The 27,244-nt window shown below is 38.0% G+C and overlaps 1 protein-coding gene across 2 annotated transcripts in view; it reads right to left on the bottom strand.

Moving 5' to 3' along the window:
• The window catches only part of LOC127415707 (sodium-dependent multivitamin transporter-like), a 43,812-nt gene continuing 16,568 nt past the window's right edge, over positions 1-27,244 (bottom strand). The window contains exons 2-16 of one of the 2 annotated variants that reach the window (XM_051654540.1): positions 21,064-21,493; positions 20,014-20,079; positions 19,584-19,635; positions 19,340-19,407; positions 19,074-19,228; positions 17,791-17,931; positions 17,424-17,553; positions 17,199-17,287; positions 16,966-17,078; positions 16,791-16,858; positions 8,205-8,291; positions 7,897-8,069; positions 7,383-7,486; positions 6,586-6,707; positions 1-3,916 (exon numbers count right to left, since the gene is read on the bottom strand). In XM_051654540.1, coding sequence (XP_051510500.1) covers positions 3,755-3,916; positions 6,586-6,707; positions 7,383-7,486; positions 7,897-8,069; positions 8,205-8,291; positions 16,791-16,858; positions 16,966-17,078; positions 17,199-17,287; positions 17,424-17,553; positions 17,791-17,931; positions 19,074-19,228; positions 19,340-19,407; positions 19,584-19,635; positions 20,014-20,079; positions 21,064-21,411 — 1,878 coding nt within the window. In that variant the 5' untranslated portion in view covers positions 21,412-21,493 and the 3' untranslated portion in view covers positions 1-3,754. Of the gene's footprint in view, positions 3,917-6,585; positions 6,708-7,382; positions 7,487-7,896; positions 8,070-8,204; positions 8,292-16,790; positions 16,859-16,965; positions 17,079-17,198; positions 17,288-17,423; positions 17,554-17,790; positions 17,932-19,073; positions 19,229-19,339; positions 19,408-19,583; positions 19,636-20,013; positions 20,080-21,063; positions 21,494-27,244 lie in introns of those variants that run through there. The other variant, XM_051654541.1, reaches the window with a different exon arrangement.

Genomic DNA, 27,244 nt, shown 5'->3' with positions numbered 1-27,244 from the left:
AGCTTTAAAATGCAAAGCATCAATAGAAGAACTGATTCAGTAGAGTGACTTTCATATGCGTAAAAACTGTCTTACCAGTGGGGCTATGTTCCATTTGGGTAAAGCTAAGAAATGCCAAACTATAGCAACACTCTGGTCACAAAAACTACAAAACATCATACATTCATTTGAGGAGGCACTTACTATGAACAATGGGCTACAATGAGATTCAATGTTCAGTGAGTTCAATTTGAGAGAGCAAACTATAAAATCAACATGCATTAGATTCATCACAACCTCTCACATCCATCACAATGCAGATGGTCTCTTCAAGAATGCCAAGCTGAAAGTTTACGTCATTTACATTTTAAATATTAGCAGTTCTTCATGTGCTGTAAACTTTTAGCTTAGGTTTCGTGGACAAACACATTAACTGTTGCACTTTTAAAGGCAAACAAAATTAAAGGCTAATGTAATAAACTTTGGATGAAATAAAATCTTTGGGAGAGAAAACTCCAAACATATCCCGACTGGCACTGACATTGAACGACTACTCTGTCAAAGTTTGAGGAATTGTGCAAAATGTGGTCTATCTTGACGCAAACCACCCATCCCAAACCTGACTTTCAGAGTTCTTTCTTAGAGTTGTGCATACACTTAAAATCATGAATGGTGGCAGACCAATATGGCCGCCAGGCCGATTAATTGGACAATATTGGGCCATTTTGAGATTATCGGCCAATAACTGTGCCTGACTGGCCAATTAACAGAAGTGGTCATTCCGCATTGACAGACTTGTCAATGGATAAAGAACATTTTCTTGTCCAAATACTTTTTTTTGTGAACTGAGAAAATATTGAGTAAAATAAGTGTTAAATTCACCAATTTTGTGTACATCTTATTTGCTATTATTAAATTATATATACTGCCACTATACCAGCCATCGTTCACTCTGCTGTCTAAATAATCGCCATTAAAAAACCCATCAGTCGACCACTAATAAATGACCCAGCAATAATCTACAACCCCAAAGTTGGAACAGTATGAAAAATGCTAATAAAAACAAAAAAGGAGTGATCTGTAAATTATAGTCACCCTTTGCTAAATTGAAAGCACTACAACTAATCATTATATGATGTTTTACCTTGTGAATTTCATAGTTTTTTTTTTGTTGTTGAAAATGTACCACAATTACAAATCAGATGATTGCAATACACTCCAAAAAAAAAAAGCTGCGACAGTCGAGTATTTACCACTGTGAAATATCACCATTTCTTCTAATAACACTTAAGCATTTAGGCACTGAAGACACAAGTGTTAAGTGGAATTTTCCCCCCACTCATCCATTACGCAGGTCTTCAGCTACACAATTGTACGGGGTCTTCGTTGCTTCATTGTGCGCTTCATAATGCACCACACATTCTCAATTGGAAATGGTCAGGACTGCAGGCAGGCCAATCTCGCACCCGCACTCTCTGCTTATTCGGCCAGTATGCGGTTTGAAGTTGTCCTGCTGAAAATTCCGGGGCATCCCTGGAAAAGATGGTGCTGGATGGCAGTAAATGCTGCTCAAATTTCTACAAATTTGTCTGCATTAATGGTGCCCTCACAGATGTGCGAGTTACCCATGCCATGGGCACTGACACACCCCTGACCCATACAGACACTGGCTTTTGGACCCGACGCTGATAACAGCTTGGATGGTCCTTTCCTTCTTTGGCCCGGAAAACACAACGGCTGTGTTTTTCAAAAACTATGAAATGTGGACTCCTCGGACCAAAAAAACATGGTTCCACTGTTCTGCTTTCCATCTAAGATGAGACCAAGCCCAGAGAAGTCAGCAGCGCTTCTGGACAGTGTTGATGTAGGGCTTCTGCTTTGCATAGTAGTCTTAACTTGCATCTGTGGATGCAGCGGCGAATGGTGTTGACTAACAAAAGGTTTACTAAATTAATCCCAAGCCCATGTTCATGATATCCATTACAGATGATGTTTTTTAAGACAGTGATGTCTGAGGGATCAGAGATCATGCGCGTTCAGAAGTGGTCTCCTTCTTGCCCTTTACGCATCGAGATTTGACCATATTCCTTGAATCTTTTAAAGGAATAGTTCACCCAAAAATTTAAATTTGCTGATCATTTATTCACCTTCAGGCGAAGAAACCAGAGTTTCTTTCTTCATCTAAACAGAATTTAAGACTTTTAGGATTCCATTTCAGGCCTCCTCTAAACAATGCAAGTGAATGTACTCCATTTTTTGTCCAAAACGGATCCAAAATGCATATTTAGGGTGCATCAAAATAATCCACACAGCTCCAGTTGACAAATTAAGTTCTTCTGAACGCAAACGATTGAATATTTTTAGAAAAAAACAATACTTCTATACTTTTTAACTTCAAATGTTCGCTTCCGTACATCTCTATGCGCTCATGAGAGGGATGACGCAAGCTCATTGGTAAGGTCACGCGTCACGTGGAGGAGGAGTCAGGAAGCGCATCATTGTTTACATTTTTTTTATTTTTGTTTTTTTTTATTATTTGGAAATTATTTTTTATTTGATATTGTTTTGAAATAGATTGACTGTTTTGGTTTGTGAACGGTGCAAGATTCTGTTGTAAACAATGACACGCTTTCCTGCCTCCTCCTCCACGTGACACATGACCTTACCAACAAGCTTACGTGCGCTCATGAGAGGGATGATGTAGGGACATTCACTTGCATTGTTTAGAGGCCTGAAATGAAATCCTAAAAGTCTTAAATTCTGTTTTGAAGAAAGAAACTCAGATACATCTTGGATGGCCTGAGGGTGAGTAAATTATCAGCAAATGTTCATTTTTGGGTGAACTATTCCTTTAAGTATGTTGTGCACTGTAGAGGGTGAAATGTCCAAAATCCTTCCAATTTGTCTTTGGGGAACATTGTTCTCAAAGTGCTGGATTATTTGAAGCATCTGTTGGCAAATTGACAAGTCATGAATGATCCTTGCTCTTGAAGGACTAGGTTGTATGTGGAGGCTCCTTATATACTATGACACAATTGCCTCACCTGTTTAACATCTCCTGTTTCACACTGCCTTTTTATTTTAACTTGTCAAATTGTTATTAGTCTTAAATTGCCCGTCTCAACTTTTTTGGTGTGTTGCAATCATCTGATTTGAAATTACATTAAAAAAACAACAACTAAGAAATGCACAAGGTAAAACATCATATGTGTAGTTGTAGTGCTTTCAATTTAGCAAAGTGTGAATAATTTACAAATCACTTTTTGTTTTTATTAGCATTTTTCATAAGGTCCCAACTTTTTTGGAATTGGGGTTGTAATACGGAGTACTCATGTGCTCTTGAGATTAAATTTAGGCCATGTAAACTAGTTTCAAAAAGTGTAGATTAAACTACAGCTTGGGTATGCTCGTCCAAGGAACTTCAGCTCCTAACAAGTTTAAATTCATTTCACAGGATCTCAAACATTATGAAATTTTTCAAGACATCATAAAGTACCACATTTAAACAAGACACCCTATTACCTCCACTATTGGTTGTTTGGGGCACAGTGTATAAAAAGGGCCCTCTGCAGTATTACGACGTCACAATACACACCACAGATTACGGATTTAGGGTTCTACAGCCATCAAACCCAATTCAACAGGATGGAACAATGAGGTTGAATATTTACATGCCACCTTGTCATCTTAACTGATGTTTTCCTCCTATTGGTTCCTAGAGCCTTTGGGAGACAGTGACCCTTTAAGACGGTGCTCTGTGATGAGGTGTGAGCTTTCACAAGGCTGTTTCATGCACCATATGGGCCAGGTTACAAATAGGCTGGGCGGTTATCTGTTCTCCCTCCTCTTCCCTGAGCTTGTCTTCCTCTTTTGAGCAGACAACACCATTGCTCTCTTTCTGAGCCATCTGGTAAGGCTGTTGATCCAGGCCTTTGGACTAAAATATAGATATTAGGGCTGTCAGTCGATTAAAATATTTAATCGAGATTAATCTCTTTTTTTTTTTCCTCCCCAAAGTTGACATGAATTTAGTTTAGGAAAGAAAACGTAACAATGGGTCTGTTCCAAAACCTAGCGAGCATACCCCGGAGGCAGCATTTTAAGACATCATAGGCGTGCTCCCAATGCAAAGGCGGTTCCAAAAGCTAGGTGGCCTTTATCACAGTCCGCATGTCATCACATCCGGCTCCAAATTGTAGCATAACCAAACATCTGAACATCGATCTGTCTATGGACGATCGCAGTTTTTCGAAATAAATTTAGCCAACTTGGATGCACTTGGCAGTAAACATCAGATGTTTGTTTCTTCACCATATGTGTTACTTACCACCTTAATGTGTGGCAATTATCAGTGCAATGTTTTCCCAGTTCATGTGGAGCTGTGCATGCTGTTCAGCTTAATCCCAGAGGATGAAAGTGCTCAACTCAAGCCCGAAGAGACATCGTTTAAGTGTTTTAATGTCATCGTTTTCAGTATTGCAACATGCTCATCTCCCGTTTGTAAATATAATACAGTTGTAGACACTGGGATACTTTCGTCTTTGTTTTATTTACATTGCATTCAGTCACGACTCGTGATTGGACGCTTCCCCAATCATCGTACTCAAACCACAAGGATATAACCCCACGTTTACAATGATTAAACCAGTTATTTTCTGTAATCAGACTCTGAGATGGAAATGTTTCTTTATTTGAACATTTTTAAAATGGATCTTATGTCATACATTGAGATTATAATAAGTACATGAAAGCGATGTGATCATTAAATCGCAAATACTCTGTATAATCTTTACTTGGAATAAAATATATATATATATATATATATATATATATATATATATATATATATATATATATATATATATTTTTTTTTTTGTGACATACTTTATACCCCTGTCTTATTCTAATGCTCTTTAATGTGTAAAAGGTACTCTTGTTTGTATTTATTCTTGCATTCATCCAAAAAAAAAAAAAAAAAAAAAGAAAAAACACTTCTACACTGCGAAGTGTCCCTGCTCACATACATCCTGTTTAAAATAATAAAACATGACACTGTTTTTCTTTACTTCATCCCAGAGTAATAACTGTATGGTGAGGTAGGTCTGTTTAGATTAAGTATTTGAGATTAATGGGGGCCTGGGTAGCTCAGCGAGTAAAGATGCTGACTACCACCCCTGGAGTCACAAGTTCGAATCCTGGGCGTGCTGAGTGACTCCAGCCAGGTCTCCTAAGCAACCAGTTGGCCCAGTTGCTAGGGTGGGTAAAGTCATGTTGGGTTAACCTCCTCGTGGTCACTATAATGTGGTTTGCTCACGGTGGGGCGAGTTGTGCGTGGATGCCGCAGAAAACAGCATGAAGCCTCCACACACACTATGTCTCCACAGTAACATGCTCAACAAGCCACATGATAAGATGCAGATTGATGGTCTCAGACGTGGAGGCAACTGAGATTCATCCTCTGCCACCCAGATTGAGGAGAGTCACTACGCCACCACAAGGACTTTAAAATGCATTGGGAATAGGCATTCCAAATTGAAGAAAAACTTAGTTTTTTTTTTTTTTTTAGATGAATTGTTCATAAAATATTCCATAATAATTCCATGCTATGGGCACGGTCATTGAAACAGACTGCAGCGAAAGTTGTTTTATGCTAAGTGAAGCTTCCGCTCTGCGAATGCAGAAGTGTGATAAAGGCCTATTATGCTGCCTGTTAAGATCACGTTTTGGCCGAATTCTAAGGTAGCATCGTATGTATCCTTCCCCAGGTAGGTGATCCCAGAATGCACTGTGATGAGCTCGGCAGAAAAATAAATCCAAGATGGCAGACGAAGCGAGAAATTTTGATTATAAATATACTTATAATCCATTCAATACTGAAAAGTATTGATAAATAATTTAATATGATACAAAACTGACTTTTACCCAAAATGTGTGTGCTGTGTGTATTTATGCTCAGAGGATTGCGTCATTTCCCTCACGTCACCGGTCTTGAAAACAGTTGCAAGTTGAGTCTCCCGTGTGCGGAGCATGAGGAGCGCTATTTGCGTGATGCGCGGAGCTGCCGCCTATGTGGAGCATTCCAAATCGCTCTCTTATGAGGCATCACTTCAGCAAGGATGCTGCCATAGAATACAGCTGCCTATGTAGGCAGGAGACAGCGAAGCAGTTCACCAAGTTTTGGAACAGACCCAATCTCTCTGAATATTGGGTTTGGCAATTTGTATGACACATAGCATAAATCTATACAATATATATTCTTTACTCCTCTCACAACACAAAATACAACTGATTCTGTATTTATCTGCATCAAAACAAACTGGAAATCAACAGAACTCAGTGCAAATCTGCAATAATTCAATTAAATAATAAATGTTCCCCACACTTTAAGGAGGTAATCTTTCATGTGTAAAGTTGTTTTTTTCGCGCTGGCCTACCAGCCACCACTGGAGTTGGATTTGTATTACCATGAATGACTATGTTTCACTTGAAGGTGACATTTATGAATAAATTACCGCATCATTTACTATGTGAAAGTGGGAATGTCTCAAATGAAACTAGACACTGGTTCATGAAGGAGTTATGATTTATATAATTACTGATGGTTACCTTGTCTTCCAGTGGAGTAACACAGCAGAGTTTCTCTCTGTAGCGTTGGGGCAAAAAGAACAGCAGATTGCCAAGTACAGGGTAAATTGTGCCTGGGTTCAAGTCCTTCTCCTTCCAGGGCCCTGAATCAACCCAAAGCACAGAAAAAAAAAGAAAAAGTTACAGTCTAATACTCCCCAACAATGTGAGGCATTCTAATTGTAACTAGTTGCTGGAGAGAGACACTGGATCTAATTGCAGGCTTTTAATGAAGATGATGAAAGTGAAACATACAAACAAACAAGAACTCAAATAGCAACAAACATGAACTAAAAAAAAGAGGGAACAAAACTAGAGGGTATTTATACACACAAGGGCTAATGAGGGAATGGAGAACAGGTGAGAACAATGAGGAACAGATGGCAGAGATGTGGGCAGTGCAATATGGGAAATGTAGTCCGGGGGAAACAGAAGACAGAGGACAAAAAACACTTCAAAATAAGAGTCCTTGGAAACATGACGGAAACACACTGTGGCACAAATGCCATTGTATATAAGCAAATTCCTGATGCACTCTTGCTTGGCTGATAAACTCTGAACATCACACTTTATTTTTAACAGTTCCCAGATTACACAACGTGATAGGCAGAGCCAAATATATTTAGCAAAACTGGTTGCAGGTTACCACTTTTTACTGTGTATATTCAAGCTTTTTATGAAATAAACTAAATGGCATCACACCATGACCTGAAACTTTCAATTGTATCAAAGTTGGCTGTATGATTAATATGTTCGATGTGTTAAAAAACACACTTTACCAGTCAGGAAGCTGACCAGTAGTCCCACCACCACAACAGTAGCAGAGTTGTGAGCACTGTACCACATGTATGATAATGAATATAAAGCCTGAACTCCAGATGGCCTATAAGGAAAAGGAGAGACAGATTGTATCAGATGATAATACAATGGTAGTTTCATGGTCCTTCAAAGAATACCATGCTATATGTCCAAAAAAAACATAGTAATACCATGGTACTCATTGGTCCAGCATTGGACAGTTTAGTCTGTAATTTTAAGACATTTGTTAGATAACTATACTTTTGACAGCTGTAACAATTCTGGAACCTAGAGTGATCTAAGAAGAGTATATTAATATATATTCTTTCTTATAATCTTGTATTATTTTATAAATCATCATACTTTTATAATGTCTATGAACTCTTATACAAAAAAGCTCAAGCCCACATTGTTCTCTGACTAGTAGAAGTATCACGAGTAATTCAGGTGCTCGATAACAACTGGCCTGTACAAGGTATCTCAGATCAAACATACCTGGTTTTAGTTGTGATGAGTGTTCTCATGACAGCTGTTGTAATGTTGTCTACATCAGGCATGACAGTGGCATTTATTACCGGTGGCACAGATGCAGACATTCTTGAAACAAAGCTGCCAATGCCGATCCAGAAAGCCATGACCAGCCCTGCTGCCAGCCCAACCAGAGCCCCCTAAAAACACACCGTTAAATCATCTAGCATATGTCAGCTTTACACATGTTATGTTACGGATTTAAAATATTCTAAAATCTTGACATGATATCTTGACATGGACACTTTATTTGAATGCTTTTATGTTTGACTTACAGTGGAATTGGCCCAAGGGAAAAACATCCCGAGACAGAAAAGACCAAGAAGTGGGCCCCCCACCATCCCAAAAATACTGAGTGCTGCCTAGAAGAGAAAACAGAAGATTCTGTTAACTGCATGTCCATGTGTTATTATTATGACTGTCAATTTAATGCATTAATTTAGTGTGATTAATTATATAAAAAATAACGTGTAAAAAAAAAAAATGAACTCAATTAATCATGCCCCCGGCTTGTATGTAAATTCTATTATAAGGAATGTTCCTTTTGAAATAGAAAATATAACTGCACAACTCAAAATAAAGGCTCTTTTATTTTTCTTACAAAAGTTTTGGCAATCAGCCTTTTTCAAGGTATAATCATACTAGGGCTCTTGTTTTTTCAAAATGTAAAAATATAGCATTTATGACTACAGATGCTGAAAACTAGCGAGACGTAACACAACCAAAGTAAGGGACTCCAAAAGTGCCCCTCTGATGCATGAGTACAAAGACCAACAATTAAAAATAGAGCAGATGGAATTAGGCTAATATTAAGGTTTTTAAATTATTTGTAAATAAAAAACAAACTATATTTTGACTTTAAAAATCACTTTTTGTTTTGTCTAAATGCTTCACTTGTCTGCTGCTACAATATATGTATATAATGTAATGTATCTGAACTATTTGCATTGTAATATTTACTGTATAACAAGTTATGATATTTATAATTCACCCTTAAATGCATGGGTGTTTCGCCAAACGTTATTACATACTCGGGTCTTTAGTGACTCGGCACGTATGTCTATCACAAATTGCTATACAAAATGCCCAGATTAGAATTAGAAAATAATAGAATAGAACATATTCTGATATATACATATTCATATCCTGTTCCTGTTGCTGACAGCATGCTGCACGAGTGTTTGTAGCTTGCTAGACTGCTTAGCATTGCTTATTCTTTATTCTTATACGTTCCACCACAACAACAACAACAAACAGTTGCGGTAAGTCATGGCATCCGCTCATGTTATTGCTTCCTGCATTACATGCCACGTTTACTATAGCTTCTTCCGTCAGCAGTGAGGGGTTTACATGTGATAAATGTAAGGAATTAGTCAAGCTGACGGAGAAGATTAATAAGTTAGAGACACCCATCCGAACGCAAGTGGAGGTCAGTGAGAAAGGGAAGCTCGTACTGTTTCGGATGCTGGTAGTACAGCGAGCAACACACACTTTGGTTCCGGCTGAAGAGCCCCCGCAGCAGGGCATTTGGGTGACGTCTCAGCGGCATACTCGCTCAGCAAAGCGACACCACTCTCTCGTTCCTGTTAGGGTTTCCAATCGATTCTCCCCACTCAGTGATGCACCCACTGAGAATCATGTTGAAAGAGACCTAATAATTGGTGAGTCTATTGTAAGGAATGTGGAAATAGAGACTCCAGCCACTATTGTTAAATGCATTTCGGGTACCAGAGCATCTGACATCAGATCAAATTTACAAGTGCTGGTTAATGATAAACGTAGATTTTCTGAAATTATTATTCATGTCGGCACTAACGATGTTAGGCTTCGCCAGTCGGAGAACACTAGATAATGTTAAAGAGGTGTGTGAACACAAAAACGATGTCAGACACTGTAATATGCTCTGGCCCCCTCCCTGCTCGTCGTAGTGACGAGGTTTATAGTAGATTAGTGTCACTGAATGGCTGGTTGTCTGAGTGGTGTCTGGAGAATAGCATAGGATTTATAGACAATTGGAAGAGTTTTTGGGGTAGACCTGACCTACTAAAGAGAGATGGACTCCATCCCTCCAGGGAAGGTGCCACTCTCCTCTCTAGTAATTTGGCTCATAGTCTTAATAATGATAGTATTTGACTAACTGGGGCCCAGGTCAGGAAGCAGACAAACTGGTTAATCTGAACGTCTGCTAGCTGCCTTGAGACGTCACACAGGTCATATAAACTACAACACATAGAGACTGTATCACCAAGATATTACATAGAGACTGTGTCTGTTCCCCGAACTACCAAACACAAAACTCTTACTAAATCATTTAGAAAAAATTTGATTATGGTCAAACTTGAAAAAATAAATAAAATAAATAATTGAAGATAAACATTGTATAAAGGCAGGGCTACAAAACATTGGATCTCTTTCTACCAAAGCACTAATTGTAAATGAAATTATTACAGATCATAGTTTGGATGTGCTCTGTTTGACTGAAATCTGGCTTAAACCAGAAGAATATATTAGTTAAAATGAATCCACTCCCCCAGGTTATTGTTATAAACATGAGCCTCGTCTGAAGGGTCGAGGAGGAGGTATTGCTAAAATTTACAGTTAAGTTTTTGGTGTTACTCAGAGGACAGGATATAAGTTTAAGTCTTTTGAACTAATAATGCTTAATATGACACCGTCAGATATAAATAAAAAAATCTCTGTCATCTTTTGCCCTTGCTACAGTATATAGATCACCTGGGCCTTACTCTGGTTTCCTTGGTGAATTTGCAGATTTTCTATCAGATCTAGTAATTAATGTAGACAGAGCTTTAATTGTTGGTGACTTCAACATTCACATAGATAATGAAAATGACACATTAGGATTAGCATTTATCGAAATTCTCAACTTGGGAGTCAGATAAAATGTGACAGGACCAACTCATCGCCATAATCATAAGCTAGATTTAATTCTATCATATGGAGTTGATGTTGATACTATAGAAATTCTACCACAGAGCGATGACATCTCAGATCATTACCTCATCTCTTGTTTGTTGCGATCAGCTAATGTCCCTCAATCTACACCACGCTATCGTTCAGAACTATTATTTCGACCACTAAAGATAGCTTCACTAATAATCTTCCAGAATTGTCTCACATACTCAATAAGCCAATAAGTCTAGAAGAACTTGATGTAATAACAGAAAGTATAAATACAGTCTTCTCTAGCACTCTTGACAGTGTTGCCACCCTTCAATTAAAGAAAATTAAAGAAAAAAGCCTCGCACCATGGTACAATGATCACACTCGTGCTCTCAAGAGAGTAGCTCAGAAAATGGAATGCAAGTGGAAGAATACAAAATTAGAGGTATTTCATGGTGCATGTTAGGGAGACTATTCCATAGTTTAGGAGCCAAGTATGAAAAGGATCTGCCTCCTTTTGTGGATTTTGACATTCTTGGAATTATTAACAAGCCAGAATTTTGTGATCGTAATGAACGTGACAGAATATAGCGTGTCAGAAGGTCACTTAAGTACTCTGGAGCTAGACCATTCAAAGCTTTGAATGAAGTTAACAGAATTGTAAAATTAATACAAAATTTAACAGGTAGCCAATGTAACGACGATAGAATGGGGCTAATATGATCATATTTCTTGGTTCTAGTCAGCACTCTGGCAGCGGCATTTTGAACCAATTGAAGTTTATTTATTGAACTTGTTGGACATCCTCCCAGTAATGCATTACAATAATCTAGTCTTGAGGTCATGAACCCATGAATTAGTTTTTTGGCATCGGCAACAGAGAGCATGTGTCGTAATTTAGCAATATTTCTCAGGTGGTAGAATGCTGTTCAACAAACATTGGAAATGTTTGACACATTGGTATCAAATATGACACCTAATTCTTTGCTGTAGAAGATGACGTAACAGTACATCCCACGAGAGTCAAATTATATTTTAGCTGCCTATTTTTAGCATTGTTTTGGTCCAATAATTAGTAGTAGAAGGAAATTTCTGGACATCCAGTCTTTGATTTCATTGATATACTCTGCTAATTTGGAGAATTGTGAATTTTCATTGGGTTTAGAAGAAATATAAAGTTGGGTATCATTGGCATAACAGTGGAAACTTATTCCATGATTCCTGATAATATCTCCCAGGGGAAGCATTTATAAGGAGAAAAGCAGAGGTCCTAAAACTGATCCCTGTGGCACTCCATACTTTTGTTTGATTTGACAATTCCTCGTTTACACATACAAAGTGGTAGCAGTCTGATAAATAGGACCTAAACCATGCTAATGCAAGTCCACTAATGGCAACATAATTCTCCTGCCTATTCAAGAGAATGTCATGATCTGTCTTGTCGAAGGCAGCACTTAGATCTAAAAGCACTAGAAGAGAAATGCAGCCGCGATCAGATGATAAGAGCAAGTCATTTGTAACTCTGATAAGTGAGGTCTCTGTACTGTGATGGGGCATAAATCCTGACTGAAATTGTTCATATATTTCTCTGTAGAAATGAACATATCTGGGAGGATACTACCTTTTCAAAGTATTTTTGATATAAATGGTAGATTTGAAATTGGTCTGTAATTAGCCAATTCTCTAGGATCAATCTGTGGCTTCTTAATAAGTGGTTTGATAACTGCCATTTTAGTTTTCTTGGGACATGTCCTAAGGATAGCGAGGAGTAAATAATATTAAGAAGAGGTTCTGAGATTACTGGGAATACCTCTTTTAAGAGCTTAGTTTGTATTGGATCTAACATACATGTTGTGGCTTTTGATTTTTTGTTTTGTTAGCTCTTCATGACCTATGACAGCAAAGGATTAAAGTTGCTTGTGAGCAAAATTATAAGACACTGTTTTATGCTGACCTGGCAGCTTTTAGTGCCTGTCTGTAGCTACAGACACTACCCTTCCACTGTTCAGGATGCAGACACATTCACTCAGTTTAAGTCTTGACAGAAGACTCATCTATTTAGACAGGCATACACCTAATTTATCTTTCAACTCACAATTAGGCTGCTTTAATTAGGTCTGCCGGAACCAGAAACATCCATCATGATCTATAACTGCATAAAATTGAATGGCATCTACGCTAATACAATTATTTGTTTTGTTTCCATGTCTCAACCTTACGATTCATATCCCGAGGTTACCAGAGCCAGCCAGATCCAGCTCCGTTACTGCTTGGTGTTGGACTCCACTGCTACGTGTCACTGAAAGATGACGACAAAATACAGTCGGTGCCAGCCAGACATCACGTCAGTCTTTTGACTTCAGAGGACGAACTGATGCCAACTCCAACTGTAAGACATGGGGTACTTCATATGCATCTGCCTGAACCTTGGATTTAGGATGGACCCCACCGAACCTCACTGAAATGACCTGCAGGTTGGACTGCAACGCACCTCATTAATCTCTGCCTGCATCACCTTTGTCTATTGATGGACTACACTCTTGAAATGGAATACATAGACTATCATTTAATTGCCAACAAAAGCCTTCATCAGCCAACTAACAAAGGACAATGCATCAATGTGAACTTCTGCAGTTAATCCAGGATGGACTTCAATGACATTTGTCATTAATCTTAAAGTAAAATTTATTTAAAAAACAAAACAAAAAAACAATGGACCTTAACGCTTACTTAATTTACAAATTTAAAACCATGACTTGCACTGCACATAAATATTCATGCTGTTTATAACATTGAGCCTTGTTTCTCCCAAGGTTATTTTTCTCCATTAACCAACATCTTATGGAGTTTTGTGTTCCTTGCACAGTCGACTTGCTCACAGGGGTTCCAAATACAATTATTATTTAATTATTTAATTTCTATACACAATTTACAATCATATTTAATGAAACTACACAATGATCACTTTATAGATATTACAATTTCATTTTTTGTTAATGTATGATTTCCTGTAATGCTGCTTTGAAACAATGTGTGTTGTGAATAGCGCTATACGAATAAAAATGACTTGACTTGATATATTTTTATGTTTTATTTTTCATAGGATATCAAAGAGATGATGCAACAAATTTAGAACAGGATTTTTTACTTCCACACTGAAATTTTATGAGATGCAACTGGCTTTCAAACACATATTGAGCTACACATAACACATAAGCTACACTTAAGCAGGGTTGGGAGGGTTACTTTTGAAATGTATTCCACAACAGATTACAGAATACATGCTGTAAAATGTAATTTGTAACGTATTCCATTAGATTACTCAAGGTCAGTAACGTATTCTAAATACTTTGGATTACTTCTTCAGCACTGGTAGATTTTTTCACTTGTTTTGACTATAAAAACTCTGCCAGTACAGTAAGACAAAATACAAAATAATGTTAAAAATATATTCTCTGAAAAACCTAAATATCTTATGCAGTGTTGTTTCTAAATAAGATGAATCAAATTGATCTTGTTTTAAGGATTTTTAGATATTTTTACAGGAATATAATACAAAAATTATTATAAAGAATATAATTTTTGCCCTAATATCAAAGGTCTTACTAGAAAAAAGAAATTATGATCAAACATGAATTTTCTTGACAGAAAAATATGATCGTGCCTGGTAACGTGCATGTAAAATGGCTAGAAATAGCATTTTAGCTTAGCGTAAAGCTGAAAATTTACACAAGGTTTATTCCTATTTCTTCTGCTCCAAACGTACTTCTCTGTCTGCTCATATGAATGTAACACATCATAAGAAAGTGTTTCGCCGCTGTTCAAATGCACTTTGGATCGCATCATTTATATGTATAAATGTTTTCCATCTGAAAGGACTAAATATTAAATGAAACAAATGACAATAAAATGCAAAGTAATCTCTTCAGTAATCAAAATACTTTTTGAATGTAACTGTATTCTAATTACCAATGATTTAAATTGTAACTGTAGTGGAATACAGTTACTTATATTTTGTATTTTAAATACGTAATCCTGTAGCATATATTCCGTTACTCCCCAACCCTGCACATAAGCTATGCATTCGTATTTTCTCAGGCACTTTTAGAGTGTGAACATATGCGCAGCTTACATAATTTCAGTAACACACCCAAATGACAATAGACAAATCATGCTGTCTGTCATGAATTCAAAGACTTCCTCAACTCTCCACCAGAGGTCTCTCTCACCTGAGTTCTGAGAGCTTCAGGAACTACACTTCCCAGCCTGCCTACCTGGACTGATTATTCCCACACCTGTTTCCAGTTTCTAGGACTATTTAAGCACTGCACTAACTCAACTCTTTGCAAAGTCTTGTTTTGCCTTGTTAACATTTCTGAGCATTTACATTGTTGTTTCTGCTTGCCTGTGTTTGACTTCTGCCTGTTTACCCACAGATTGATTCTCTGTTGCCTGCCTTTGATTACGTCTGTTTGCCTGGATATATACTTTGATTGTTTGCTGCCTGCCCTGAACATTGCCTGTTTATGACCACCTCTCTCATTTGCCTATGCTGTTCCATTGCTGGAGATTTACCCTGCTTGTCTGTTTATGATCTGCACTTTTATTAATAAACCACACATGGATCTAAACCTCAGTGCTTCAGAGTCTCTGTTACAGATTCTGCAGAGAATCAATCTGTGGGTAAACAGGCAGAAACAACAGTGTAAATGCTCAGAAATGTTAGCAAGGCAAAACAAGACTTTGCAAAGAGTTGAGTTAGTGCAGTGCTTAAATAGTCCTAGAAACTGGGAACAGGTGTGGGAGTAATCAGTCCAGGTAGGCATGCTGGGAAGTGTAGTTCCTGAAGCTCACAGAACTCAGGTGAGAGAGACCTCTGGTGGAGACTGGAGGAAGTTCTTGAATTCGTGACACTGTTCATGTGTTATACTTGCTATAGTTGACTTCCGTGTTGCTGCTTTGTCAAATTGCAATGTCAAAAGTAAATAAAGTCAATCACATCAGCGCCACCATGAGTGAGAAATAACATGTACAATATGTATGTGTACACGCATATGGGATACTGATAATTCACCATTGTCATAAAGAAAATCAACGTGATATAGTCATTTGTAAGAAGATAGTACTCATCTGTATTGTAATAAAGAAATAAATATTATTTATGGAAGCATGAAAAAAGCAACACTACTGCACATATCAGGTTTTTTTAATGACCCTTTAAACTTTTGGTAATTAAGCAGTTTTAAAAAATATATTTTTTGCAATTTTGTCATTAAGTTTTAATTATTTTTTATTTTACAATATTCAGAAGAGAAAGGCTAAGTAATAGTTAAGAGGTGTGGGCATTACTCCAAAAATGTGATGATGTGCAGGGGTTGAAATGAGGTCCCGGGTCACTAAAGACCCGAGGTATGCATTTAAGAGTTAATTAAACTGTTATATACTAAATTATAGTAAATATTGATATGCAATTAATCATCATGTAATTAATTTGATTAAAAATGTTAAATGGTTGACAGCCCTAGTTATTATGTTTGGAAGTTCCTCTAGGGAACATTCTATTGAATGTTGCATGGTGTAGTTGACATTAAATACTTTTGGAGAGTTGATTTGTCCACATTCTATAGTCCATATAACCAACAACATTTAGCTAAATCTTTTATAATCATTATGTGCACAATTTGTATGTCCATATTAATTGAGAGACAACAATGAAAATTGGCATTTTTAAAAGATAATTTGTCACAGCGTAGGACCATTTGCTATTAAATGCAAAAAAGTGATTCACAGTGGTTAGCAGAGGAATGGTGACTAGTTACAGGACTTAGAAATATATTATTTCCCTTATAAATGTATTTAATATTCAACCTAATATCTTGATGTTGATTGAAAAAAAAAAAAAAAAAGTAAATGGATATGTTAGGTGTTAACTACCCATAATTGTGTACTTTCATCCTTACCTGCAGCACAGAGCCCATTAGAGAGGCAATGTATGCCATAGCCAGACACACAAGCCCATAGGCAAGAGCTGTGGAGGGAAAACTGCAACAATCAAAGGACTCTATGATCCAAAGATAGGCTTTCAGAAATGAAAATAAATAAGTTTAAACCATCATTTTCATTGCAAAGACTTACCCAACAGTTTAGAGAGCAGGGTGGCTCGGGCCTCAGTCATGGCTGGGACATGAGGTTTAATCAGGTCCTCCATGGTAACCGTTGCCAGGGAGTTGAAGGCAGATGAGATTGTGCTATAAAGCAGACAACGTCAATATTAACAGTTAAAAAAACCTGTGAATATGGCAATGCAATTTGTTTTTTAAAGATTTATTTTGAGTGTCACCATAAAATTAGGTGAAACTGGTTGTTACCTGAGAGCTCCACTAAACAGGCAGGCGACAAACAGTCCTGGCAGACCAGGCAGATCTCTCAACACATCCATCACAAAATACAGTACCATCTGCAGACAGAAAGAGATGAGAGAGGGAGAAAGTTTATGATATATATGTATATTTTTTTCTTTCACACATTGTAAGGTTTTTAAGTATTAAAATCTAGATAAGAAATGAAAGTGATGATTGATTTTTGAGTCAGACCTGGTCATTTGTTGTGACGTAGCCTTGATCCAGGGGGCTCTCCTCCCCATAGCGAGCGTACATAACCAGACCCATTAAACAGCCCAATGTGAGTACGATCTGTTGGCATGGAAACACCGCATAGCAAGACCTGAGAACAAACAACCCCAACAAACACTTGAAAATGTATTGGCCACTTTATGAAAATCAAATCTTAACCATCAAAATACTGATAATAAATTTCACTTTGCTCTAAAATCAAGGAGTGTTGCTGCAGTAAAATAATATATCACAACAGAAACAGCATGAATGGTGAACAAGACAAGTTTACAGTTTCAGACTCTATTGACTTAACCAGAGTGTTGATTGCGGAGGGGTGTTTTCTTACATAATTGCCTCTTTCTCTGTGCGGGAGCTGAGGTATCTCTGGACCTGAGCCTGATTCACTCCATATAGGGCCAGCATGAGAAATACACCCCCGAATCCTAGAGTCCAGAATGTGTGCCTCTCTAAAGGGTCAGGGTTCAGGCTGTGATGGGGACCACAACACAATGAATGTAAATCTTCAACTGAACACAGTGATTTTTACATTGCAAATGTGGTGAATGTATTTTAACATTAGTGATAGATTGATCATTTTCAGGGTACCAACAACTTTTGAACAATTAATTTCTATGAATTTTCCAGCTATTATGATTGCCATAAGGAATTTTATATATATATATATATATATATACAGTATATATATAGAGCAAGAGGGAGAGGGAGAGAGAGAGAGAGAGAGAGAGAGAGAGAGATTTACAGTCATTTTAGGCTTTGTGGACATTACTTCGTCAAGTTAATTGGCTATAACTTTACACAGCAAAGGTTAGTATGTGTTTTTATCACACTAGAATCATGTTAACACATATTGTTTACGTCTTGTGGCAATATTTTTGAAAAAGTGAGTATTTTAACATAAAAAAATTGGCCCCATTCACTTCCATTGTAAGTGCCTCACTGTAATCCAGATCATTTTTTTTTTTTTAAAGTAGGGACGAGTCGAAATTAATTTTTGTGGTAATCAACATTATACCACAAATGCTGTCGATTGAGCTTAACTTGTATTGAACCTGGAATAATCACTGAAGCACAATGGATGGTGAGAAAAGAAAAAATGCCGGTGACAGTGAGGCACTTACAGTGGAAGTGAATGGGGCCAGTCCGTAAACTTTAAAATTTACATTCAAAAGTATAGACACAAAGTATAGACACAAGACATAGTAAACATTTTGTGTGTTAATATGATTTTTGTATGACAAAGTCAAAAATTTACCGGCATTACGGCGTAAACCAAATGACAGTGTTTACTGCTTTTATGCAGTCATTACAACAATGTGGTAATATTGGATATAACTTTACACAGATAAGGTTAGTAAGTGATTTTATCACACTAAAATCATGTTGACACTTATAAAGTTTATGTCTTGTGGCTTTTATACCAGCGTGTATTGGAATGTTTATGGGCTGGCCCCATTCACTTCCACTGTAAAATGCTTACTGTAGCTGTGATTTTTGCTTTTATTTTTTAATAAACAAGAGATTAGTCAAATTTGTTTTTTGTTGTAATCAACAGATATTTCTTTTACAACTATCCACAAGCTGAAATAAAACATGTGATGCATCACTCACTCCAGGCCTGAGATACGGCTGCCATTCTGTGCTTTCCTCCATACTTCTGCGATTCCACCTGCCTGGTGTGTACCCACTACAATCACAGCCAGCTGCCCAGCAAACATCACGATTGTCTGGAACACGTCTGTCCAGATTACTGCTTTCAGACCACCCTGGGACAGAGAGGTAGAGAGGAACTGATATGCTACAACTGAGAGAGAACTAAAGAGAGGATGCATTTCAAGACAATTATGCTGAGAAATGTATGTATTGTTGCAGCTTACCAGTGCTGTATAAAGCGTGCACACCAATCCCATAGCCAGCACTGCCCCCCAAAGGTCAAAACCAGTTACTGCAATCAAAATCAAAATTCAAAGTAAATAAACTTTCTGAAACATTTACATTTAAGCAGTAAAGTCCATGCATTCCCATGTCCAACACCATGCAATCTATTGACTAAAATAAACAACTGTTCTGATATATATTGACATGGCATGTTGGTGTTGTTTTGCATATTGTCTCATTTACCTGCATTAAGTGCAAGCGCTGGGGCATACAGAACCACTCCCATATAAATCACCTATGCAAAACAGGTTAACAAACAGAATGGAATCAAAAACCTGTAACGTGTAAAGCTTTTCTGAGAATCCAAATATGAAAACAAGCACACTAGATTTAAGAGTGTTTTGGAACGTGTTAACTTTCTCTGTGAATTTCCCCTGTTTTAGTAATTGATAGTTTTGAGAAGCATTACACTATCAACAACACTAAATGAAATATTGTCCACTTCAGTGGGGGGGTGGGAGTACTGTAGGTACAAGTTCAAGTTTTTAGATAGACAACGGGGTGTCTCTGTGCCAATAAAACTAGAGTTAAAGAAAATATTACTTAAAACTTGAGCTGTTGAATTGATTTAGTTTGAATAACCTTTTGTACACATCCAGGCACCAAGACTTACCATCTGAAAGATGAAGGTCAAAGTGCCACATATCCGAACACTTTTACTAAAGCGAAGCTCCAGATACTAGAAAGACACAGAGGGAAATGAATGCAATTTAAAACAAATAGCAGCAGCATATGATACGATAGAGGGGTTCCACACATAGTTTTAAATTCATTTAATTTGTGTATGCTTTATTTATTATCAGTCAAGTCAGTCCACTTGGAATCCATCTTTGAAACGATCCCAGGCAGCTATTTTCTATGGATACAAGCGGCATAAATGTACAGCCCCAATCTACTTGAATGGGGAAAGACCGAAATTCACCAAAACGGTTGGTCAAGATTACGATCAGAGAACATATTTCAAACCAGCAGTTATATATGACAACAATGGTATCATAAATTGTACTTTTTAGCTCAGATCAGGCTAAAAAAAACGCAATTTTTCAGGCTGGCCCAACAGCTAATGTGCATGCACATTCTCGAATTGACTGACAGGTGATGGTTGTATCTGAAAGGTGACTCGCTCTTCTACCTGTAAGGCAGGACTTCCTTTTCTACATCCAATTTCTCCCATTCATTTTAATACAAGTGGTCCGTCTTGGGCTAAACAAGTCTTTGTCTAGAACACTTCATTCTGAGAATTCAACTGTCAAATATTCTTGTATTTTGACCACTAAACTGTTTAAATGACCAATGTAGATGGCAACCATTTTTGTGCATAAATGTAACATCTTCAGATCTCTTGTATCCAGTCTCTTCTCACATAAAAACACTATTTCATGTCCATTTTTTTATTCATTTGATAAATAGCTTTGTAAAAAGAAAAAGAAAACCATTCTGTAGGGGGTTTATTGTGTGATAATGACGAGCTGACTGTGCATTATTCCTTACGTATATCATACAGTATACATATAGTATCTGCATAATATCAGTGACCTGCTCCTCTACTAGATATCGAATTCAGTCATCAAAACCAACCAGCAGTAAATACATAAACATGACACATACACAAACCTCACATTTACATATAAATAAACAAAGGCACAGTGAAACAGAGTGCTACCTGATATGCGCTGCTGAGGCGTAGCCGATAGAAAACCGGAATGAATATGTGTGCAGGGATGAGCAAGCCCAGAAAGTAAGAGCAGCCGAGGAACCAGTACTGCGTGCCATGCGTGTAAATCTCAGACGGGGCGCCCAGGATGGCCACAGCAGACTGAAAGGTGGCCAGCAGGGAAAGGGACACAGGAAGGCAGCGCATGCTACGGTCAGCCAGCAGGAACTCCTGTGTGGTCCTCTGGCGACCCCCTGAGAAGGCATAGTAAAGCCCGATTCCTGCAGAGGCCACTAGGAGCACGACAAAAATCACATAATCCACAGTACTGAAGTGCATCTGGACTATGTCCCCCATGATGATGCGGTGGTGGGGGGGACCCTTAGATGATCAGTCAAGGGTCAGAGGAGAGTTATCCATAGGGTCATCACAAAGGACTCTGTAAAAAAAATTAATCATTTCAAAAGACTGTTTAAGCTAAAATACAAACAGAATATCTAAGCCACAAACTAGGTTTACAAACTAGATTTACTGATTACACATTTTGAAAATGAGTGGTGAACATTTTTTGTAGGCAAAAAGAAACATTTGGAAAGTTGACAAGTCCTGCAGTGTTGCATGCTATACTCCCTGTAAAACTACTGTGGACCGCATTTGTAGGCTGCTAATTATTTTATAAATATTGTTATGCATGCAGCTTTTATGATCTCATATTAACTGAGGAATAAACTAAATGGAATATTTGTACTTCATTTGTAAATCCGCAGGACCATTTAAAATGAACTAGTGAAAGCATAAATGTGTATAAAATAAATAAAGAAAATTGTGACCAGTTAGAAGACCTAAATTATTCCTTTAATGTTTGTTAAAATGATTCATTCATAATTTTAACATAAAATCTTAACGTTGATAAATGTTTTTAGACATGTTATGGATCAACCAGCCATTTACATAAATGCATTTTGGAGTTTGAAAAAATAAGATAACATGTACAGTGTTTACACAATACCCCCAAAATAGCCAAAACATGTCGCTACTTTCAGCCACCAAAATCTTTTAAATCACAAAATTTTCAATCCTTCCTTATTGCCAAAGACGAAGAGCAACACAAACCCTACTGAAAGGGATAGTTCACCCAAAAATTAAAATTCTCTCATCATTTACTCATCCCAGATGTGTAATACATTCTTTCTTCTGCAGAACACAAATTAAGATTTTTAAAGAATATCTCAGCTCTGCAGGTCCTCATAATGCAAGTGTATGGGTGCCAACATTTTAAAGCTCCAAAATTGACATAAAGGGAGCACAAAAGTAATCCATATGACTCCAGTGGTTTAATCTATGTGTTCAGACATGATATGATAGGTGTGGGTGAGAAACAGATCAATATTTAAGTCATTTTCTGTCACAAATTCTACTCCCTGCCCAGTAGATGGCGATATGCACGTGAAAGTGAAAAGTGAAAAGCACTTAAATATTGATCTTTCAGAATCAGAATCAGAATGAGCTTTATTGCCAATTATGCTTACAAAAGGAATTTGTCATGGTGACAGAAGCTTCCAGTGCAAAGAGAATACAAAAAATATACATATACAACATATACATACAAACATTTGAAATATACATGTAAACATACACTATATTGCCAAAAGTATTCGCTCATCTGTCTTTAGACGCATATGAACTTAAGTGATATCCCATTCTTAATCCATAGGGTTTAATATGACGTCGGCCCACCCTTTGCAGCTATAACAGCTTCAACTCTTCTGGGAAGGCTTTCCACAAGGTTTAGGAGTGTGTTTATGGGAATTTTTGACCATTCTTCCAGAAGCGCATTTGTGAGGTCAGACACTGATGTTGGACGAGAAGGCCTGGCTCGCAGTCTTCGCTCTAATTCATCTCAAAAGTGCTCTATCGGGTTGAGGTCAGGACTCTGTGCAGGCCAGTCAAGTTCTTCCACACCAAACTCGATCATCCATGTCTTTATGGACCTTGCTTTGTGCACTGGTGCGCAGTCATGTTGGAACAGGAAGGGGCCATCCCCAAACTGTTCCCACAAAGTTGGGAGCATGGAATTGTCCAAAATCTCTTGGTATGCTGAAGCATTCAGAGTTCCTTTCACTGGAACTAAGGGGCCAAGCCCAGCTCCTGAAAAACAACCCCACACCATAATCCCCCCCTCCACCAAACTTCACAGTTGGCACAATGCAGTCAGACAAGTACCGTTCTCCTGGCAACCGCCAAACCCAGACTCATCCATCAGATTGCCAGATGGAGAAGCGTGATTCGTCACTCCAGAGAACGCGTCTCCACTGCTCTAGAGTCCAGTGGCGGCGTGCTTTACACCACTGCATCCGACGCTTTGCATTGCGCTTGGTGATGTATGGCTTGGATGCAGCTGCTCGGCCATGGAAACCCATTCCATGAAGCTCTCTACGCACTGTTCTTGAGCTAATCTGAAGGCCATATGAACTTTGGAGGTCTGTAGCGATGGACTCTGCAGAAAGTTGGGGACCTCTGCGCACTATGCGCCTCAGCATCCGCTGACCCCGCTCTGTCATTTTACATGGCCTACCACTTCGTGGCTGAGTTGCTGTCATTCCCAATCGCTTCCACTTTGTTATAATACCACTGACAGTTGACTGTGGAATATTTAGTAGCGAGGAAATTTCACGACTGGACTTGTTGCACAGGTGGCATCCTATCACAGTACCACGCTGGAATTCACTGAGCTCCTGAGAGCGGCCCATTCTTTCACAAATGTTTGTAGAAGCAGTCTGCATGCCTAGGTGCTTCATTTTACACACTTGTGGCCATGGAAGTGATTGGAACACCTGAATTCAATTATTTGTATGGGTGAGCGAATACTTTTGGCAGTATAGTGTATATATATATATAAACAGTGAAATAAGAATAAAAAAGAAGATACAACAGATAAATATATAGAGGAAACTACAATAGGGCATTAATGTTGTTCAAATATGTTATATACTGATATACAGTTATGTGCAAGGTGATTTAATGTATTGTGCAGAAGAGGTAGGATGTGTCAAATAAATGTAATATAAATATGAAAGAATAGTTGAATATGCACATGATTGTATTGCCACAATGGAGAGTATTGGGGGCAGTTTTAACTCTTCATAAGGTGAATGGCCTGGGGGAGTCGCGTGGCACCATGTGAGGTTCGGACGTGTGAACAGCGAACTCTGCGCACTTTGCTAGTTTTAATACATTTTGTGTCATAAACCGGTGAGACTCGATACACCCTGATTCTTAACTGTTCAAGACAGACAATATGTCAAGGAATTAAAAAACCTCAGGCTCTGGAGACATTAAAAGACACTTATGTGCTCAAGCTGAAGCCCCCGAGCAGCAGACCGCAAGCCCGGGAGTTGATTTGGCCGGTGAGGTGAAGAAAATTCGGCGACAATTGATGAACGTGTCGGCAATGCTGACGAAGGTCGTTGCTGACTTGGAGGAGCTTGCTGTAATACGTCAATTGATCACTGCCATGGAGACGAAATTCACTGAGATGTTTACAAGAGTGGTGGATGTTGAGAAATGGATTGATTATCTGGAGTCATCGGAGAAGGAATTAGCTGCTAATCCGCTAGCAACCAAGGCGGACTTGGAGCGCATTTGGGAAAAGTTGGAAGATATGGAGAATCGCAACCGGTGGAATAACGTCAGAATTGTTGGAATTCCTGAGCGAGCAGAAGGTCAGAAAATGGTGGAATTTCTGGACGGGCTCTTTCCGAATCTGCTTGACATAACAGGCCATAAGCTGGAAATCGAGCGAGCTCATAGAGTTCTGGCTCGGCGATCCGCTGAAAGAGACAGGCCCCGATCAATTCTGGCCAAATTTCTGAGATCATCCGATAAAGATCTTGTGTTCCGCAAGGCGAGGAGTAAAGGAAGGCTTTCTTGGAAGAACCACAACATTGTCTTGTTTCCAGACTTTGCAAATTCGTCAAGAGAGAAATGTGATCGAATTAAGGAATGCAAGAAACTTTTACATCAACGGAAATACGCTTTTGCACTGATGTTCCCGGCCAAATTGAGAATAAATGCTAAGGATGGCCACAAAGTATTTACATGTCCCCAACAAGCATTGTCCTTGATAAAGTCAATGGAGTAAATCATTGTGTGATGCTTACGTTTCAGCCGAGTGGGCCTGACTCACTGAAAATTCACTTGACCGTCCGAGGAAACTGGGCGCCTTTTTTGTTTCTTTTTGTGCTGGTTCCACCTAGCCGCTGGAGTTTGTTTTGTGTAGTAACACTCCTTCGGGACAGTGTTGTGGATGAATCTGCACATTCTTTGTGCTTATGCCTCCTATTGGTTGGAGTTTGTTTGTGGAGTATTTCTTGCAAGACCTTGGAGTGGTTAGGTCATTTGTTGCACTTATGTAACAGTCAAATGGGCCGGCTCACTGAACATTCATTTGACTGCCTGAGGAGACTGAACGGCTTTTTTTTTTTTTTTGTGCTGGTTCTGCTAGAGGCTGAAATTTGTTTTGTGGAGGAACACACCTTCAGGACAGTTATGTGGATGAATCTACAAGTTTTTTGTGTTTATCCTGCCTATTGGCTGGAGTTTGTTTTATAGATTTTCTTCTGTTATGTAATTCTGTCTCACAAAATTTGTATAGAAACACCGGACTTGAGCAATCCAATGGCAAAGTTGTCGCAGGGGCTCTCGTAGGCGTACATGGACTGTTTGCGTTTAGAAGGATGGACGCCGGTTGGTGCTGTTGTGCGCGGGATTAATGCACAGATTTTTCTTTTTTCTGTTTGTTTGGTTCTGGGGAAAGTTCGGTATTTGATTGTTGCACCTATGTTGGAATGTGGTCTTTTGTTTTTGACACACAATCTACTTTTTCTAATATGTCAAAATGTAAAATGTTAGTATGAGTGGATTGTCTCTCTCTCCGCATAGAATGTGAATGGGTTGGGGCATCCCATAAAAAGAAGGAAGGTTATTTATTTTTTTAAAAGTAAGAAATATGATATAGTGTTTCTTCAAGAAATGCATCTTTCCCTGCAGGAAGCTGAAAAATTTAGGAAGATATGGAGTGAGCATGTTTTCTTAAGTGCTGGCTCAAGTAAGAGCAGTGGAGTCATTACACTGATAAGTAAACATCTACAATTCAAATGTCTCAAACAGAGTAAATTAGGAAGAGTCATTATAGTTTTAGCAGAAATTCAGGGGCAAAGGTTGATTTTGGCTAATATTTATTAGCTCCAAAAAAAAATTCCCAGCACTGCAACTCTCAAATTTCATTTTTACATATCATATTTTGTGTTCCACTGAATAGAGAAAGTCATTGAGGCCTGGACTGACATGAGGGTGAGTTGATGACAGAATTGTAATTTTCTGGGTGAACTATCCCTTTAATGGCATCAGGAGTGTTTCTATAATTCCTGCAGCAAAGATTAAAATGTTACTGGGGTTAAATAAAGTTTTAATGAAAAACTGAGAGGCACCACTTGCGTGATAAAGATCAAACTGATTGTTTTGTTTCTACATGTTGGGTCACTTAAATTTTTTTCTTAGAGCCAAATAAAAATGCAATTTTATTTTAAAAGATATGTTCGATGTTAAAATACTTTCTATTATCCAAGCTTTATATGCAGAGACAACTACTACACTGGTGGCCAAAAGTTTGGAATAATGTACAGATTTTGCTGTTTCAGAAGGAAATTGGTACTTTAAATCACCAAAGTGGCATTCAACTTATCACAATGTATAGTTATTACTGATGTAAGAAACAGCACCAATACTATATTGTAAAAAAGTCATTTTTGATCAAATCTAGACAGGCCCATTTCCAGCAGCCATCACTCCAACACCTAATTTTTGAGTAATAATGCTAAATTGCTAATTTGGTACTACAAAATCACTTGCCACAGTTGGAAGCTATTTGGTTCATTAAATGAAGCTTAATATTGTCTTTGTGTTCGTTTCTGAGTTGCCACAGTATGCAATAGACTGGCATGTCTTAAGGTCAATATTAGGTCAAAAATGGCAAAAAAGAAACCGCTTTCTCTAGAAACTTGTCAGTCAATCATTGTTTTGAGGAATGAAGGCTATACAATGCTTGAAATTGCTAAAAAACTGAAGATTTCAATCAAAGGTGTACACTACAGTCTTCAAAGACAAAGGACAACTGGCTTTAACAAGGACA

The sequence above is a fragment of the Myxocyprinus asiaticus genome, chromosome 25 (genome assembly GCF_019703515.2).
Source record: "Myxocyprinus asiaticus isolate MX2 ecotype Aquarium Trade chromosome 25, UBuf_Myxa_2, whole genome shotgun sequence".
NCBI lineage: Eukaryota > Metazoa > Chordata > Actinopteri > Cypriniformes > Catostomidae > Myxocyprinus > Myxocyprinus asiaticus.
Note: the sequence above shows the minus strand (reverse complement) of the source record. Positions and strands in the feature narration are given on the sequence as shown.